This window comes from Diadema setosum, chromosome 16 (assembly GCF_964275005.1).
Source record: "Diadema setosum chromosome 16, eeDiaSeto1, whole genome shotgun sequence".
In the NCBI taxonomy this organism is placed as follows: Eukaryota; Metazoa; Echinodermata; class Echinoidea; order Diadematoida; family Diadematidae; genus Diadema; species Diadema setosum.
In genome coordinates this window covers 26,112,716-26,132,232 of record NC_092700.1, presented here as the reverse complement: position 1 = coordinate 26,132,232, position 19,517 = coordinate 26,112,716, and the positions used below count along the sequence as shown (strand labels likewise).

At 40.1% G+C, this 19,517-nt stretch overlaps 1 protein-coding gene across 1 annotated transcript in view; it reads left to right on the top strand.

The window, feature by feature from the left end:
• The window catches only part of LOC140239930 (uncharacterized), a 173,876-nt gene that overhangs the window by 91,897 nt on the left and 62,462 nt on the right, over positions 1-19,517 (top strand). The window contains exons 7-12 of the mRNA XM_072319748.1: positions 6,794-6,866; positions 7,677-7,722; positions 14,266-14,349; positions 15,234-15,416; positions 16,243-16,345; positions 17,063-17,187. Of these exons, the coding sequence (XP_072175849.1) occupies positions 6,794-6,866; positions 7,677-7,722; positions 14,266-14,349; positions 15,234-15,416; positions 16,243-16,345; positions 17,063-17,187 (614 nt within the window). The remainder of the gene's footprint in view (positions 1-6,793; positions 6,867-7,676; positions 7,723-14,265; positions 14,350-15,233; positions 15,417-16,242; positions 16,346-17,062; positions 17,188-19,517) is intronic.

The following is a 19,517-nucleotide window of genomic DNA, read 5'->3' as shown; positions in this document are numbered from 1 at the left end:
ATCGTTAAGACTTCAACAGATTCTGTGTGACATAAGTTCGTTTTAGGAATTTTTGCTCAAAATGGCAAGTTTTTCTTCAATGTCTTCCTGTTTATGTACAGATTTTTGTAGATATTGTAGCTAGTTCCAGTAAATCTTTTCCAATATATGTATGTCGTGAAATTTAGAAGTGCCAAGTGAATGAAAACAAAAGGATATTTCTACAGTGAAATTATCTCAAGACTTTTGCATTTGCAGTTGGTCATTGAAACCTCTGCAATGATGTGTTTTTTTGTGGATTTAGAAAAAAAAAAATGTTTTTATTTATTTATTTATTTTTTGAGCTGCAAGCCGACATTGCCTATCAGCTCTGCAAATCATTTTATTTCATTTAATTTCCTTTCTGCTAATCTGTTGTGGGTGCTTACAATGTATTGTATTTCACCAGTCCCCTGTATCATGTTTGCCGCATCGCAAAGTTGACGCTAAGTTTATAGTTGATTGAGAGGATGAATTGGGGCCTGTGGCATACGGTACCTGCCTTGTTGCAAGAGAGAAGAAAGAAAGAAAAAGGAATAGGAATGACCAACACTCTCTCATAAGCCCCAAGATTTTTTTCCCCCACTGTCATATATATTTGGAGATAGCATTTGATATGATAATGCCGTGCCAAACTTTCTGATTGCCTCGCCTGTGGGGGGACGACGGCAAGTGTTTTCATGTTTCCCGCTTTTCCCCTCTGCGATGTCTTTGAGATAATACGAAGAGCACTTGGGGTATGAAAATAGCATGCCAAGCCCGCTGATAATATTGCCCATGGGCTTTGATTTCGAGAGATTTCCGCATTTTGTAAATTTCCTCGTATGATTCGCATTGAGTGCGCATATCTATGTTTGTGTGTTCTCGAATAAAATGTTTGATGTTATGCGTGAGGTTGACTATTACAGACAATTTTCACAAGTAGATTTTGATAAAATATTGTAGATTACTGTAGTACGTTCTTTCTAAAAAGTACCAGAGTGAATATGGGTATATTGGGACTTGTCTGATTATCTATATGTCTTCATTGATTGATTGTGGCAAAGATCAGTTTAGAAATTTTATTGTCATTATTATTGTTATGAGTTGAGAGTGCCCTTTCTTGACTACAGTTTTATTAATGAGAACTCTCACAAGAAATTGCTCTCCTTCATTACAAATTCAAATTCTGCTGTTTTCCTCTTTAGGAAATTTCCAAATTATGATGTTTTTTTTTTAATGAACTATTGTGTGTGGTATGAGCCAACATGAGCCATTCAATCATCGAATGAGGCAATTTCTATCCAAAGATTACCCCCCCCCCTTAAGAGTTTGTGCATGAGGGACATGGGATTCATACATATCCTGCTGCATATAATTATATATTTTTCTCACAAAACTCTGCCCACTCTTACATCCACTGAAATTTCGTGAAGAAATAGAAAAACAAAAAGACAAACAAACAACCCACCAACTTATGTTACTCCTTCCAAAGTGAACTGTGTGTATTTTTGCTCCTCTTAGCTCCTGCCTTTGACTAATGATCAATGACCAAAATTAGTGATGTTCTTCTCCCCGAGCTGGGGGGTAGTGACTGCCTGCTTAATGATGTTAGCAGGTGGGCTGCCGAAACAAGTATACGCCTCTAATTACCGTCCTCTTCTTTGTGGGTCCGTTGCCATGAATAATATGCTGTCATGTTTGTCTGTCTGTCTGTCTGTCTATATGTATGTATAATGTCTGTATCATGTCTGTCTGTATGTCTGCCTGCCTGTCTGTTTGTGTGTTTTCTGGCTTCTTTGTTGCTTCTTGGCTTCTTGACTTGCTGTACTCCACACGTAGGATTTCCAAACCCTCCCCAGCAGTGGGTTTACTGCAGTCAGCGGAAATACCGATATTGCTTTGCGCAAATATTTGCTTTTAGAACTCAAGAGAAAAGAAGAACAAAATAAAGAGAAAAGGAGAAAAAAAAGTGGAGTACTTCATAGTTGTTGATAACAGCTATGTGCTCTGATGTAAGAACAAACATGTTTGTTTCCACGTTGTACCAGGAGTCCCGTGTTTACATGATTCGGGGGTAAAAGATCAAATCATTACCCACAGCAGACGGTGTCGACATGCCAAAACCCGAACGAATCATTTCTGGCGGAATGGAGAAATCTTTCATATGTATGCCTGCCCAAGATTGTCTCCCCCCCCCCCCCCCTCTCTCTCTCTCTCTCTCTCTCTCTCTCTTTGCAACCAGTAAATTGACCTGTATTCTGGACAGGGAATGGGGAAAATAAGAAAAGCTTGTTTGTCATACAATTTCACATTATGGGTGGCAAATTGACTTTTTGAGTATGCGTAGCATGTTGAATAAGTTTGCGAATGATTCTGCCGTCAGTGTACACTGTATGTTCAAGACTCTCGTAAATCAGAGCCTCGCTATTTCCCTTTTATTTCCCCCCTTTTTTTTTTTTGAGGCATCAAGCGTGACCCCCTCCCTCTTCACTTTATACATCTAAACATAAGATGAACCTCAAAATGAAGAAAACATTTTAGATGATATTCTTATAACTACAAACACCGTGTTGCTGTGCTTCAGCCAGTTGATATTTACACATAATTTGGCTCGGTTTCCAGGAGAGGAAGTCTGAAAATTCAGACTATTAATAGCTTCCGTGTTCGTCTTCATTGAGCCCCAATTAAGTGATGTGATCGAGGCTTAAATTTCACGCTACCCGAATATCTCCCCATAAGCATCCTTGTGCCCCCCCCCCCACCACCATCATCTTCTTATTTATTTTTTTCAATTTTTTTTTTCTTTCAATATTTTTAGACATCGGAGAGAGGATAATGGGCTGCCCATCAGGTTTAATATCTGTCATAATGTGCAGTGAGTTGTGAACATCAAACTTTGGTGCACATCACTCGATGCATTTGATGTGTAGGATTTCCTTTCGTCTTTTGTTGTTTGTTTTCTTTTCATTTGTAGTATTTTGCCAAAATAGAAGAAAAATACTCACCTAGTCACATCACATTAATCCCCCCCCCCCCACCCCCCCGGCAAAACCATAAGACGGTTTCCAGAGTTTTTGACAAAGACCAGCAATGTTAATTTTTCATGCAGGTTTAAAGCCCTTTTATTTCGGCCCTCCTATTCGATAAACTACATGCACCTGGGAAATGTTGGGGGGGGGGATGGGGGTGGGATAAGGGGTAGGGAGAATTGGAAAGGGAAAAAGAAATTTGATTGCTGATATGGGGCTTTATTACCAATGTAATTATTCACAGATATTGGAATTGAATGTTGCACTCAAGAGGAAAATGTTTTGACAGTATAGATAGATAGAGATAACATTTTTTTTTTTAGACAATTCTGGAATCCTGCAAAGTAGATAATGCAGACAAACTTTCACACTTGTGCAAAGTCATAGAAGTTTAATTGACGGATAGAGTTTATGATGACGCAACTGCGAGGAGACCAAATACGTGCCGCCCCATTTTAAGACGTTAAGTCGTCCCTCGCAACCGCTCCCTTCCTCCACACCTGTGGCCCGATAATGGACTCTTCCTCTGACAGAAGCTCCTACCTGGCGTGGGTCTCGGCGATAGCGTCTCGTGTGACTCCAAAGAATTACCTGTGCGTGATTGATCATACAAAGTGGTCATCAGCATCATCCATTTGTCTTTAATATTCTGTTGCAAAAAAAAAGAAGAAAAGATAAAGAATAAGATTCCCATTTTTTGTGTGTGAGATGTGCCTGTGATGAGGACGTGAAAACTCCCAAAAGTTTAATGGGATATGCTGTAAGTCGTATGTGCCAGCGACTATATGTAGTAATGATACAATTGTCATGTCTGTATGGAGTTTGTAAAAATGTACGTACGCATGGACCCTAGCAAGAACTAACATTCCAGATGGCGAGATCTGTCACTAGGAAAAAACACAAACAAACAAAATATTCGATATTTTTGAGCATGATAGAATATTTCTCAATGTTCATGAGATTTCCCGGAAAACAACTCAAGTTACGACAGGCATTTTTCAGTTCTTACTGCCGGAGCAAACGTCGCAAGTTCACAAAAGAAGAGAGTAACACGGCATATGTTTCTGATCTATCCTGTTTTTGACAGTAGCCACTGCAAGCTACAATGTATTTAAAAGATTCTCTATTCCTTTTACCCCCTCCCCCTTCCACTATCTTGTATCATGTCAACAAATAGGATTTTACTTCCAGCCAGCCATGGCTGTGGAAGATGATGTATTTTCTACTTTTGCTTTTCGTAAAATGTGCAGTGAGAAGCTCTCTTGGCATATTGGGTGGCATGAAAAATTCATTTATTCAATTTTATTTATTCTTTTTTTTTCTCTTTTTTTTTGGGGGGGGGGGGTGGAGGGTTGCTATCTAGAGAACCCAAACTCATCCTTGTAATACTATTAACCCAAATATCACATGATTATTTCTTTGCCTTCCCCCAAGAGACGTGAGAAAGCTTATGGAAAAACAGCGTATGTGCGAATATGCCGTGACTGTTCAGTAAGGGTACACTATTGTCCATCTGTCGTCCACTTGAATCGTCATCCGCACATCCCCCCCCCCCCCCCCCAAGTGGTCATGGCAAATCCTCCTTACCAATTGTTCAGGGTATTCTTGCCAATACAGCAAAAAGAAAAGAAAAAGAATTAAATTGATAAAGATGAAACATAACAGACGCCCCCCCCCCCCGAAAAAAAAAAAGGCACAAGTAAACCTGAGCAACAAACAAAAACATGTGTCACCCAGGGACAATTTGTCCATGAAATTGCTAGTATGATGCCCAAGGCTGTAACTTGGCATTCTAGTAGATCTTTATGAGGGAGAAGAAAGCAGCTTGGCAGATCCAGGAATTCCGTAAAGGAGGGGGTGCTCAAAAAATATTTTTGGTGCCATTTCCGGCTGTCATTGGCTGACAAGCAAAAAAAAAAAAAAAGGGGGGGGGAAGCTTCAGTGCAATTTTCTGGTGCCACTACAATAAAAAATTAACAGGGGCATGCGCCCCTTTTGATTTTTTTTCTTTTTATATCTTTTATTTTAAGATCAAAAGGGGGTACATGTCTGGTGTGGCCCCCCCCCCTCCCCATCCGCCACAGGAAAGAGAGAGAGGGTGGGATGAAAATTAAAAGGAGGCAGTTTTGCCGCCAGTTGAAGTGAAGTGCAGGATGGAGATTCGAGGGGGACAGGCTGGAGGCTTTGGAGGATGTTGAAAATATGTCCGACTCATAATGGATGTCTCCATTCTACCCCCCCCCCCCACGACTTTAACTGTGTTTAACATCTACTAATATGAAATGTTCCGAATGAGATACAAAATGATTTTACAGATGACATGTTTGGTGAACAAGAGACGAAGTGACTTTTTTTTTAATGGAAACTAATATAATGTAGCACTAATATGGAGAAAACGTGATCTGAAATATAAGAGATTATGATGGGGGATATTCTTAAGCGACAGCTGTCGAGTTGTTTACCATTCCTGGATATTCAGTGTAAATATTTAGAAAAATAAAAGAAGTAAGATGTTAAATGGTGTCAAAGTACAGTGACACCTCTTTGAAAGCCCCTCAGGCAGTTGTAACTTGTGGTTTTTTTCCAGAGATTTTCTTGATTTGAGCAGTATGTAGTTTTTTTTTCTTTGGATGCTCAACCATCTTTCTGTGGTCCTTGGACTCACAGGGTCTACCAAATCAACCATCAAAAGAGGTTTATTGTGTGATACGTTTGTCTCATATTTTTGTAAGCAGCAGTAAGAATATTGATACTTAACTGGATCCTGGTGATACATAAGTTGCAAATGAGGAATGTGCACTGTAAGCTGCATATCGTCGCTGGGGTGGCAAGACCTTGTATCTGAAATTTTGGTGAAAATGACTTTTTTGGATTAATGGTCAGATAATCTGTTAAGTGATGTCCTTTCCAAATCTTTTTTTTTTTTTTTTTTTTTTTTTTTTTTTTTTATTGATTTTCAAAAACAAATCATACATAACATTAAAACAATCAAAGCAAAAAATAAAAATAAAAATAAAAATAAAACAAAACAAAACAAAACAAAACAAAAAAGCAGCCATACCAAGTATTTCACAAATAGCAGTTAATTCCTTTCCAAATCTTAGCTGTCTTACCTAAAAAAATGAGGCCACCACGGCATGTCAAAGGAGAGGTTATCCCATTGGATATAGTGCTTTGGCTGCCATGTTTTTGTGCTCTCCTGAACATTTGACATTTTGTAGATCAAGAGGTCTTGTCGCCCCAGCGACGATATTATTCTCTTCTGCCACTTGTTCATCTGTTCATATTTTTTCTTCATCTTTCTCCGCTTCCTCCTTTATCCTCCCTCTTCTACTTTGTTGACGTCTTCCTTTCTTACCACCTCCTCCTCTTCTTCCTCTTCTTCCTCCTCTGTCTTCCTTTCATTCTTCTCCTCTCCCCTTCTCCTGTCGCCTGATTCTTCTTTTTCTTCTTCTTCTTCTTCCACCTCTTCTTCTCCTCCCTTCCTTTCTCCTTTTCCATCCTCTTCCTTCTGCTTCTTTTTTCCTCCATCTTCTCCTCCACCAATACCACCATCTCCTCCTCTTCCTATTCCTCTTCCTCTTAACCTTCCCTCTTCCCTCATCCTCCTCTTCCCTCCTCCCTCTTCTCCTCCTCTCCCATCCTCCTCCTCCTCTTCATCTTCTTCCTCCTCCTCCACTTCCTCCTCCACTTCCTTCATTCTCCACTTCCTCTTCCACTTCTTGCACTTCCTCCTCCTCCTCCACCCCGTCCACCTCCTGCAGGCAAACTGAAGGAGCTGAACATCCTGAAGTTGGACCAGAATCGTCTCATCACCCTCACGCCGGCAATCGGCAGGTTTGTAAAACCTCTCCACTACCCTCATTCGTCTCTCTGCATCACTGTCTCTCGACTTCCTCTGTGCGCTTGTCTTTGTTAGTCTGTTTGTGTGTGTGTGTGTGTTTGCAGTTTTACCTGTCTCTACAAAATAAGAATCATTGAATTAGAATCTACAGAGATCAGGGGCCCGTTGCACAAAAGTTACTGTAACTTTGCCATCCAATGGTAACTACCATGGCAACAGTACCCAACAGCCAATCAAAATCAAGAATTCCATGGTAGTTACCATTGGATGGCAAAGTTACCGTAATAATAACTTTTATGCAACGGGCCCAGAATAGACTCTACTGAGATTTGAAAATTTCTGAAATCAAATTAGAGTTAGTTTTATGTATTGAAATAAATAAAACAGAATTAATGAATGAGACAATAAATTCTGTCTCCCTTTAGTAAGAGTCTAGATTAGCAATTTTTATGCCAGATATTTCACATCCTGGAAACAAAATTTGTTATTACTGATCTGTCATGTGCAACTTTTTACATTTATAGTGTATTCTAATTGTTATGATGATGATTGACAGATAATCATTATCAATACTGCTAGAAGAAGAAGACATATACAATGCAGTAGTAGTAATAGTAGTGGGAGTAGCAATATTTATAGTTATAATCATTAGCTAACATTCACTATCACTTAGTACTTTTCTCTCTTTTTTTTTGGGGGGGGGTTAATTCTTAATCACTTGGGGAACAACTTCAAATGTTAATAGTTTGGTTTCTACAAGACTTATGAGTAATCTTTCCTATTTTGTAACTTTCTTGTTTCAGCTGCGAAAATTTGACAGAACTCATCCTCACAGAAAACTTACTACAGGTAAGGCATTTCTTGGTTTTCCTTCTTCAGCAAGGCTTGCATGTAAAGGTTCAAGCTATCGCAGCCGCAGTTAGTGTACAGCATGTTGTAAAACAAAAGATATATTGCATCATGAGATGTACATGCTGTACGAGTTGCAGTGTAGCTTGTTATGCCTATAATTTTCTAGAGCTTCGTGTGGGCTCTGGAAGTGAGCATCAACAAACATACCTGAAGGTCATTATTGCAGATGTGAGTTCATCCACAGCTCATGGTTTGTCAAGCATTTTTTCTAGTTGCCATGGCAGTGCTAATAATGTTGTGCTAAAATGATTGAACATGATGAATAATTCAAAATGCAGTGTGCACAGTGCGTGACACGGCAATGTAGGAAGTTCATTGCCACTAGGTTTGCTTTGCAATGAAAGGATATCACTTATTCCAAGTGGAAGTTTCCCCCAAAATGTACAATATAGATTGAGTGAGTGCAGCAATATTAGTCGGAAGACATCACAGTGAAGGTTGGGGAAAATCTGACATTTCAATCAAAAGTTATGAATTTTTAAGGTTTTGAGATAGCCAATGCTTGACAAGAAGACTACTAACCTTTGCGATGCCACTGCAGAGCAATTAAATATAAAGAAAATATAATGACAATGGCACAAAATATATTTTTTCTATGAAAAGTACACATTGTTTTGACTTGTTACTGTTATATCTTAAAGGTAATATAATTTCCCCTGCATTCTGAAAGAAGTATGCCAGTTGCTCTTCCATTATGCCACATAAATTACATTTTTTTGGAGTTCTTTTTGTTTTCTTTATATCATTGTTCAGTTGTGACATCACAGACTGTTGTAGTCTTCTCATCTAGTGTTAGTGGCTCCAAAACTTTAGAAATTCATAAGTTTTCAACTGATTGTCTGATCTTTGTCAAACTTCCACTGATGTGTTCTGTCAATATATTGCTTCACTTGGGGGAAACTTCCCCTTTAATGCGTGTTTCTCTATCTGATATGAGATAATGGATTGTGTGAAAACAGAACAGGGCCATGTAAAGTACTATAGAAGTAGACCTGTATGGAGTATTGTGTGACAACAAGGCCAGGACCATATGAAGTACCTATAGAAGGAGGCCTGTGTGGATCATTGTGTAAAAACAAGAACGGAGCCTTGTAAAGTACTTATAGAAGTAGGCCTGTATGGAGTATGCCCACCAATAAATGAAATGAGTAATACTTCAAAATGTGTGCAAATTGAATCGCTTGGCAGCCATGTTCAAATTATGTTACATGTATGTCAGCCTATGCATTTTAATTGGCCAAGGCAGTCCTCGAAAAAAATTTGCCATCTCCCGAGATTGTTGCAAATTAGGGGTGCTCTGACGTGTCTGATTGACGTCCAGACGTTGACAGATTTGTTACTCTTTTTTTTTTTGGGGGGGGGGGATGAAATAGAGGAAATCAATGGGAAAATGAAAGAAGCAAAAATGGGTCATTTGTTTTGTTTTGTTTTTTATGAGAAAGAGGATGAAAGAAAAAGTGTCAGATGGCCCAGACTCAATGGGGTCTTGACATTTATAGCGTCAGGAGGAACCACCTGTTTTCTAGTCGGGCGATAATTGAAAGATCATTTATGATGCAGGAAGGAGAGCAAATCTGACGCATTACTCATTTATTCCCTCCAATGTCACCATACACATTTATCAGTGTTTGCAGATAAAGTTTTTTTTTTTTATTTTTTTAATAGCAAGGCTGCCTTGGGATACGGCACGTTCGGAAGTGGCCGTTAATGCTGCCGCTTTGTTTGATAGGAATGAAAGAAATCGTATGTCGCCCTCGAGGTGGTAACCATTTTCCGTGCCAAGCATCTTGGGAAGGGTGGGAGGGGGAGGTATTGTGATGAGATATTACTTTTCACACAAATATGTTGTAGAGAACATCTTAGCTGCCGTGTAGGTCTTATCATATGACAGTATATGATAGTTTCACTTTCATTTCAGTTTATTTTTATTGAATAATAGTAATTTGCCTCAGCACAACTGGTCTTCTGCAGATCTGCAAACTAAATAAAAGAACAACAATACGTACAATGATAGATTAAATGACGTACCTCAAGTTTCAAAAGAAAACATACAATGTACAACAAAAAACAAATGTCAAAACTAACACTCAATAAGATTAAAGAAAAAATACCACAAAATCACCCTGCAGTTGTTTAAACTCACAGAAAAAACCCCAACAAAACGGACAGAGCCTTAACCCTCTCGAGCCCATCGCTTGAAAATTTCTCTGCTCTGCTATGCAATCTTTATGCCTTTGGGTGTGATGGGGGTAATTACAAGTTTTATCTCATCAGTTGGAGTTGGCATGAAAGCCTCTATTCTGCGAACTGAACGATATAGCCCCAGTCTGATGAAATATGCCACTAGTTTGGGAAGAGCACTGATGGCCTATTAAGATTATTTTTAGATTGTGAAGAAAGGAGTTTTACATCTCGACCCAAAAGCGGAGGTTGGGGATTTGATGAATGCTAATTTAACACTGCATCTATTTGTATAACTCGATTTTGTGAAGATGAAAAGGCTCAGAATAGAGGGTGATTTCCTTAAATAACCAGATGTATGCATATATCTGCAGAATATGCGTATCTGTAGATTTAGTCTTGGGGGGGAAAAAAAGTTGTTCATTGCTCTGGATCAAATATACCCTAATACCAAGATTTTGTCTGCATATCCTTTGTCATTATTCGCTCAGAAAATGTCCAGTTAATATAGTAGCAGGGCATCAATTTAGAGGGGAATTTCCAGGCTGTATAGACTGCAAAATTCACAGGATTTAAATGGAATTGGTATTGTGAGCCACTCTTACACGAAAGCAATAAAAAACCCTTGAGAGAGATGGAAGGAGAGTCCCTGGCTGCAGCTCATTTGGAAACAACTTTCACCAGCATCAGTGTTGGGGTGGTGGATGGGGGGAGGAGGGGAGGGGTAGGGTGGTGCGGGTCAATGAGTGTCATCACCCCCTGTATCTGTCTCAGGAATTTGAGAGAAAAAGAAGTCAAGCAGGCATTCATCCCTTAATTCCCCGCTCCATCTCAGCCACCGACCCCTCTCCTTTACCCCAACCTTTTGCCTTGTGCAGGAGACACTCCATTTGTCTCCCGCCCTGTTAGGTGAAGATCAGCTGCTTATTGACATTTGATGAAATCTGTCATCGTCAGAGTTAACACCATTTCTTTCCCCCCTTATGCAGACTGTGACACTCCTTACAGTGATAGAATTCATTCTGTGATGAAAGCTGACTGCTAAGAGAGTAGAATCAGACAAACAAAACAATAAAAATTCTGTTAGAATCTTGACGGAAAATGCAGTTTACTTTAATATCAAAACTTTCTTTTCCAGAACAGAGATATCTGCCACAGTCATGTGTGGTCCCTGGGGTGACAAGACCTCCTATCTCAAAATCATGAATCCTCAGGAGAGCTAAAAAACAAACCTGGTCATTCTTGCAACATTTTCGCAAAATAACATTGATGTTGATGTCAAGTGATGTAGAAACATTTTGGATTGCTTAAATAATCTTAGCATTTCCGTAGTTGTGATATTGAAAATCAAGTTCAAAGAAAGTGTTTTCATATATCATCGCTGGGGTGACAAGACCTCGTATCTGCAAAATGTCAAATGTTTAGGAGAGCCAAAAAACATGGCGGCAAAGCACTGTGGCGAATGGAATAGCCTTTCCTTTGACATGCAGTGGTGGCTTCATTTTTGGAGTAAGACAGTTGGGACTTGGACAGAACATCACTCAAACCATTATTTGACCATTAATCCAAAAAAATCATTTTCACCAAAATTGCAGATACAAGGTCTTGCCACCCCAGCAACGATATGCTAAATAAGATACAAGGTCTTTTTACTCCAGGTATATGTCCATCATATTCTGATATAATACAAATGAATCTGTATATTTTCTCGGACATCCAGGTGTTTAGCAGTGGCTGTAGTGAAAACAAACCCACGATTGATGTATTTTTGAGACAAAAGTATCTACTTCTCTTCCACAATTGGCTTTGAAATTCCACAAAACTGGCATTCATGGCCCATCTTAACATTTCTGATATCCACAAGGTATGTTATTGGCAAATTACTCTAATTAAAAAAACGGTAGATTGAGGATTCTGAACGCGGATGCTGTGTTGTCTATATCACCGTGTAGATTCCGTACACTGTATGCTTGTGCACGCACAGCATTCACACCAATTCCCACTCCAGCTCCGAACATGTATTGTACAGGCAAGCCGTTTGCTCTCACTCAAGCTACACTGAAAGTGATGAATAATACCCAACCATGAGAATACGCTGACTGTTTAATTGAGAAGAAGGTCTAAATTTCAACTACCTGGTAAAAACAATGGTAGAGATGGCCAGCTGTCCTCGATGTATGACAGATTAAGGGTCATGGCAAAAGTCTATGAAGGAACCTCACTGGACAGAGAAGAGGAAATGGAGCCCATGCAGACAAAAGACCGATCATAGAGTGGACATTGAAGAGAAAAAACAAACAAACAAACAAACCAGACAGGTGGAAGAACTTCCGCTGTCCTGAGTGATTGTCCAATAATGCATCTTTTTTATGCCTCCGCCACGAAGTGGTGCCGGAGGCATTATGTTTTCGGGTTGTCCGTCCGTCCGTCCTTCCGTCCGTCCGTAATGAATTTTGTGGACAAGGTAACTATCGAAACCTGTTGAGGTATCCTAATGAAACTTGGCATGTATGTGTATTAGGGGGTGAAGTTGTGCCTATCAACTTTTGGGTGCACATGCTCAAGGTCAAAGGTCAAAAGGTCAAAGTCAAATACATAAAATTTCACTATTTCCACCATATCTATTGAATGCCTGAAGATATTTTCTTGAAACTTAGCGTATACATGTATTACCCAATTAAGATTCTCTGGTGAAAGTTTGGGTCATGAGGTCAAAGGTCAAAGGTCAAAAGTTCAGGGTCAAATACATAAAATTTCACTATTTCCACCATATCTATTGAATGCCTGAAGATATTTTCTTGAAACTTAGTGTATACATGTATTACCCAATTAAGATTCTCTGGTGAAAGTTTGGGTCATGAGGTCAAAGGTCAAAGGTCAAAAGGTCAAGTAAAAATATTAAAACTTCTTTTTTTTCTCCGTACCTTGGAAAATTGTTCAAGGTATCGTCATGGAACATAGTATATACATGTACTGACTGGAAGTGATTATCTAGAGAATGTAGGGTTCATGGGGTCAAAGGTCAGGGGTCAAAGGTCAAGTGCAAGACTTCAAAATCTTACTATTACCCTCATATTTATGCAATGCCAGCAAGGTTATTTTTTTTACACTTGGTGTATGCGTGTGTAACCTAATAGAAATTCTCTGGAAAGTTTTTTTTTTTCTCTTTTTGCCTCAAAGGTCAAAAGGTCAAAGATCAAGTGAAAGTGCTGAACTAACTTTTTCCTCCATATCTCGGAAGTGGCTCAAGTTACCTTGAAACTTAGTACATATTATGCATGTTCTACCTGAAAGTAATTATCTTATGAATTTTAGGGTCAAGGGCCAGATGAAAATGGTAACAATTTACTATTCAATTCAGAAATCGCACTTTTTCTCCACACTTGTACCTTGAAAATTACTCAATGCCTAAATGTATGAATGGGTCAAAGTCAAGTTAAAGTCCTTAAATCCCTAGATACATGCTCTCCTATTCATCCAATTAAACCTACGTCAAGGAAGGTGAACATTCAACACATTTGTGACAAACTTGTCATTCCAATATCTTGCCAATTTTGTGAAAATGTAATCACACAGTGTCCACATGTACTATCTAGACCTATTGGGAAAATCATGCATTATGGCGGAGGCATACCAGTCGCCAAAGCGACATTTCTAGTTTATACTTACATTGGAGGTTTGCTCTCAACTCTTGTTTGTGATGAATGTGTGGTTTAGTAAGTTGGGGATTTGCCAAAGACCAAACTGTGGTCGTGATGTCTACTGAAAGTCTGACGCGAGTTAATCTTTGCCTCCAGACTGCCAAGGAACTTAGGACATTAATGACCGGTACTCTTGGTAATCAAGTTGCAATGGTGGCGACTCATTGTCATACGAAACTTGGTCTCGATTTATCAATGGTCAGTTAGCTTGAAGCATGGCATGGCTGTCCCTCTGGTGGCCACCCATGGTTTACTTTCCCCCTTGCGCTGTGTAACGGTTCAAGCGGCTGCAACTATTTTACTTGGTTGATTGGGTATCATGAAAGAAAAAAAAGTATTTGCAATGTTTGCTGGATGGTGCAAAGAATCATTGTAATTGTTTTTAACACTCCTCAAGTGTCTTTCTATGTGTTAAGGGAAGAATTCGCTGATTGCATCAAACAATGGGCCAGATGTTTGCATGAACTTCCTTTCAACTTTCGTTATGGTTTTGTTTGTTTTTCATCTCTCCCTCTGTCTCTCTCTGTCTGTCTCCCCTTCTGTCTGTCTGTCGCACGCTCTCGTCCCCATGGCTCTGGCCTTCCGGCGACTTCCACAGGAAATACCGCCAACGATAGGCTCCCTGCGGCGGCTCAACAACTTCAACGTGGACCGCAACAGGTTGACGCAGCTTCCCGCACAGGTGGGTTTTGAGGACAATCGGGGGAAGAAACATACAAGGAGATAGAAAGAGGGAGAGAGAGAGAGAAAAAAAAAAAGAGAAAGAGTTGGGGAGCTACTGAAGTACTGGTATGGTAGTGGTAGCTGGTATGATTCTGGAGATTGCATATACATCCTAGACAACGGAAGGAAATGCTCGTAGGCATGAAAAGAAATGAGGACTTGACAGTCTTTGTCATCAATTTTGACACTTGTGATGGTTCGGTTCACATTGGAAGAGGATGTGGACATTTGACCATGAATTTCACCATTTTCCTTATCTTTGCATTGTTTCTTACCAAGTATTTTGTATACATTGGGGCAGTTGGGGTCATTTATGCACCTGTGTCTATGGAAATGGGTGCATACACTTGCCTCTATGTGTGTGTGTGTGTGTGTGTGTGTGTGTGTGTGTGTGTGTGTGTGCATGTGAATCGGCTTATAAATGTAGAATGGGGGGGGGGGGAGGGATTGTGTACAAGAATATATTCACCATATCTAGTTACTGGAAGAGTAGAAACTTGAAACGTGATATGCCTCGTTCTTAATTAAAGGAACTGAGGCATTTGATATTTCCCACTGCTTTTTCTTTGAACTGTAATGTTTACAATTGTCAACCCTTCCCCCCCCCATCCCCTACTCAATAGCCAAGAAAAAAAAATGTTTCAAAATATTTAAGTTGGAGAGATTTAGAACAAGATCAGTTTCGTCTGTTAAAGCACACAAGGGTTGCTGCTAAGAGACCAATTGCGATGTGCATTCAGCAATGAGTCTACACTGATTTGGCCAATCATTGCTCAGCATGCTACCTTCTCCCTTTTTCCCCTCCCCCTCTGGCTGCACTTTTGTGTGTCTTTACTCTTTCAGATTGGCAAATGCACACGACTGGGCGTGGTCTCTCTCCGTGACAACCGCCTGCTCCGCCTGCCGCCGGAGCTGGGCCAGCTGCGAGAGCTGCACGTTCTGGATGTGTGCGGCAATCGGCTGGACTGGCTGCCCATCCAGCTGGCAAACTGCAACCTGAAGGCCCTCTGGCTGTCAGAAAACCAGGTAGGAAAAGAAAACTCATATCAAACTTCTTAGCCTCACTCCAAGGCCCTTTTATGAGATGTAGAGTCCTCTCCACACTGTAATTGCTCTTTAACCAGTTGAGGACAAGTCTGAGTATACTCAGGCAAGTGTCTCTGGGAAATGCTTGTTGTAGCAAAATCAGCCCAGCCTTAATGAGTTAACAAAAGGGGTTTTAGTAGCCTTCGATGGATTCAACAGCTCCAAAATGTGCTTTCTGTTGTCCACCTTCCTTGGGTAGTATTTCTTGTGAATCCCCCAAATTCAGATGTAAAGTACTGATTCAGCAACTGAAAGCTTGACAACAAGGGAGTTGTGATATCCTGGTGCAGGAGACTAGGTGTTGAATGTGATGCTATTTTCATTTTGTTCAAAGCTCTATGTTTCCACAAATTACTATGCTGCAATACAAACACACTCGGATCGATATGCACACACACATATGCATCCACTGGACAGTTTCACTTGATCTCGAGTGGTGAACTTAACCTGTGCCACTGACAACGGGAACTGGAGCTGATATAAAGAACAACCTTTGCTATGTACACCTACCCCCCACCCCTGAAAAGGAGAAAAAAAAAAAAACCCAGAAAGGATTTCCTGGCAGGGATAAAATCTAACCTGACCCTGGGCCACTTATCTGCCTTACCTTGATTAAAGGGAAACTTTAGCTTAGTGATTATGGACAGCAATGCTAGAAATGTTGTTGTGCCACGGCAGGATGGCTACACATTTCCCATGGTGGTATGCACAAATTTTGTGTCTTACTTGATTTGTATTCATTCGTTTGTATCTTATTGCCCCGCAGTCCCAGCCGATGCTAAATTTCCAGACGGAGGAGATCGGGCCCCAGAGGCTGAAGGTGCTCACCTGCTTTCTCCTGCCGCAGAGGGGCCCCACGGAGGGCGCAGGTAAGGCCCAAATTGACCAACCAAGCATGGCCTGTTGTCAATCATTTTACTTGCTTCATTTCATTCATTTATTTGTTTGTGTATCTTTTTATTTGATTGATTAATCAATTTATTGGTCAAGCATAGCCTATGGCCACTTGTTTTACTTGATTTATGTATTCATTTCTTTTTATATTGATGTGATAATTGTTTTGTTTATTAATTAGATTATGTATTTACACCGTGTATAACTGTATTTGTACTGATGGTACACTTTAATAATGTATGAGGAAAGTGTACCACAAGTGTCTTACCATACTGTTTGAATCTACATGTATCTGTCCATCCTCCTTAAGCTGAAAATCAATTAAAACACTTAAAGAATAATAAGCAATCCAGCAAGAAATCTGATAAATACTTTCACTTCCCTTTCTTCAATGCCCAACTATAGGTGCTTTGTGTGTTTCGAGTTCTTGCATACTAGTATTTCCCTTTTATTGATGCAACACACATTACCCGTGTGGACTGAAGTAGATATTGAGGGGCTTGTGAAAGAGGTCCATTGTACCTTATAAGTGATTCTAGGATGTTTTCAAGTAATATGTTATTCACCAAATGATTTCACTTTCATATGTCTGCCGAAATCTGTTGAGCCTTTCTTTCTGCGCGTCGCATGAACAGAGCAGGGGTAACAGTTCGCTAAACTTTTTCGTTTTCTTTGTAAAATTTTGCACACAGAGTACGGCGCCTTCCCAGACAACCTACACGTGGGGGCGCTGGACACCGATCAGGTCAACTTCGCCGAGAGGGGGCCGTCGCGGGCAATGTTCGCAGACGAGGTCATCGACAACGAGGGCAAATCGGTATGGCAACTCGGGGAAGGCGGAGGGGATGACTTTCTATCACACTTTGCTCTCTCCTCCAAAGACTCTAATCAAATTTTCAAATTGGCAACGTCTCTTTTTCCACTGTCAATGCTGTCGGTGTGCTAGCAGTGTTTTCGCCATAGAGACAATCAAGCTTGGGAAACCAGCTAGCTGCATGCTTCGGAGAAAGATGAGCTCAAGACAGGGGCAAAGACTTCTCTTGAGATGTCGGCAGTTATTTAAGTAACTTTGAGGGGGGTAGTGACAGTTATATAGGACCTATATGCTTGAATTTTTTTTTCTTTAAGTGGGGGTGTTGTTAAAGCAATACTGTTTCAAAAGTACCTGTGGTTTACCACTTGAGCCAATGTCGGAGATGAAATAGTGAAAGAAAGAGAAAGTATAATGCTTCTAAATATGTGTAACCTATTATATTACCTAATTATATGTATGCTTGATTTTTTTTTTCTATAAAGTGGGGTGTTGTTAAGCATTACTGTTGCAAAGTACCTGTAGTTTACCACTTCAGCCAGTGATGGAGATGAAATGGCAAAGGAAAAGAGAAGGTGTAATGCTTCTAAATATGTGTAACCTTGGATACCATTATAGCCCTGGTGAGGCAGCTGCAGTTTTTATGTCTAATTATAGCGCATAAGAGATACTGATTGTACGAAGCGCTGATAGACCAAACCAGAGTTTTACTTACGCTATCCCCTCTGTAAATGGAGACTCCAATTTTAGCACTCTAAAGAGGGGGAGAGCTGGTGGCTGTTCTTTGCAGAGTATATTGTACATTGTTGGCTGTGTCGGAAATAGACTGGCCGGGGTTTCTGTGATGCGAGTTGGTGAGAGAGAGAGAGAGAGAGATGGATGTGGTAGGGGTGGGGTGGGGGGGAGAGCAAGAACAGGCATGAGTGCAATCTTCCGCAAAAACTATTTATAGACGCGCACATGTCAGAAACCAAACACGCCAGCGAATAAACAGAGACACGCACACACACCCTCGCTTTCCACTGAGTCACACAGGAAGGCATGGGAAGGGGACAATGGGCTAGAAAGAGAGTGGGAGAATTTGAATGGGTGAGAAAGGAGACAAAAGAATAAGTCTGCGAAGACGAATGTGATGAAGAGTTGAAAGCTGTGGAAGTAGAAATGAAAAAAGGAGACAAGAGGAAGGCATTAACTTATTTCGGGATATCTAAAAATAAACAAACAAAGGAAAACATACTGAAGGTGTTATCCTGTTCTGAAGAAAGTGAAGATGGCAACCTGTGGGTTAAAAATGAAGGTAAGGTTGGGGGATGATTAAAAAAAAAAAAAACAGGCACAGAATGCCTGACAAAGATGATGATGATGAGGAGGAGGATGAGGATGATGACAGAGTAGAAAGCATAGGAATTAGAAATGAAAAAGGAAACAAGAGAGAGCATCGGATTATTAATAGGGACATCTGAAAATACACAGACAAAGGAAAACACGCTTTCGGTGTTATCCTGTTCTGGTTTCAGTGTGCTTAAACGCAATTCTGAAATATGGCCCACCTACAGAAGTATGTACATGTATCTGTGTGAACACACCATGCCAGACGTAAAAACAACCGTATCTCAAATTTATGCTTTACGGGTCACATTATTCAGAAAAAAAAAAAAAAAATGATGAGTACTGAGTCAAGCAAAAATTGGTGGAAATGATCCTCCAGACCACAATAATTTTTTTTATAAGGTTTGTGATGCTCATTTCGAGCAGTGTCTATTCAAATATCAATTATTATCATTATCATTCACCAAACACAATTTTTCAAATGAGATTCAGTGTGGTCAGGGTCATGTTAAAACTGGTCAAAGTATTGGCTATGAGAGAGTCATTCAGAAACACATGAAACAAGCTGAATTTTTTAATGAGTGTGAAAGCCTTCTTCGTGATTCATAGCTCTGTGATTGGGGACATCCTTGTCCTGTGCAGTTAGCCTCTTTCCAGGCTGTTATGCCGAAAGCCGCCAAGCCCCGCCGGTGTCGCTTCTGGGAAATATAGCACGAGAAGTGGTTCTCATTAATTTTTCTCGTACTGGCAGAGTCCTGCTTTCCTACAAGCACACTATATCCTGTCTCCACATTATGGCCCCATGTTTTTGATATGAAAAGACACAATTTTAGTATCTCTGCTCAGGTTTTTCCATTTACACCTTCCTCTCTGATTTCATTATCTATGCATTTAGTTTTTAACGTTAAAACAGGTGAGCATTTGAGCATGCTAGATGTTAAGTGATATGCCTAATATGGAAAATACAAATTATTTTCAAGACTTTGTCCTTTACACATGTCTCAATT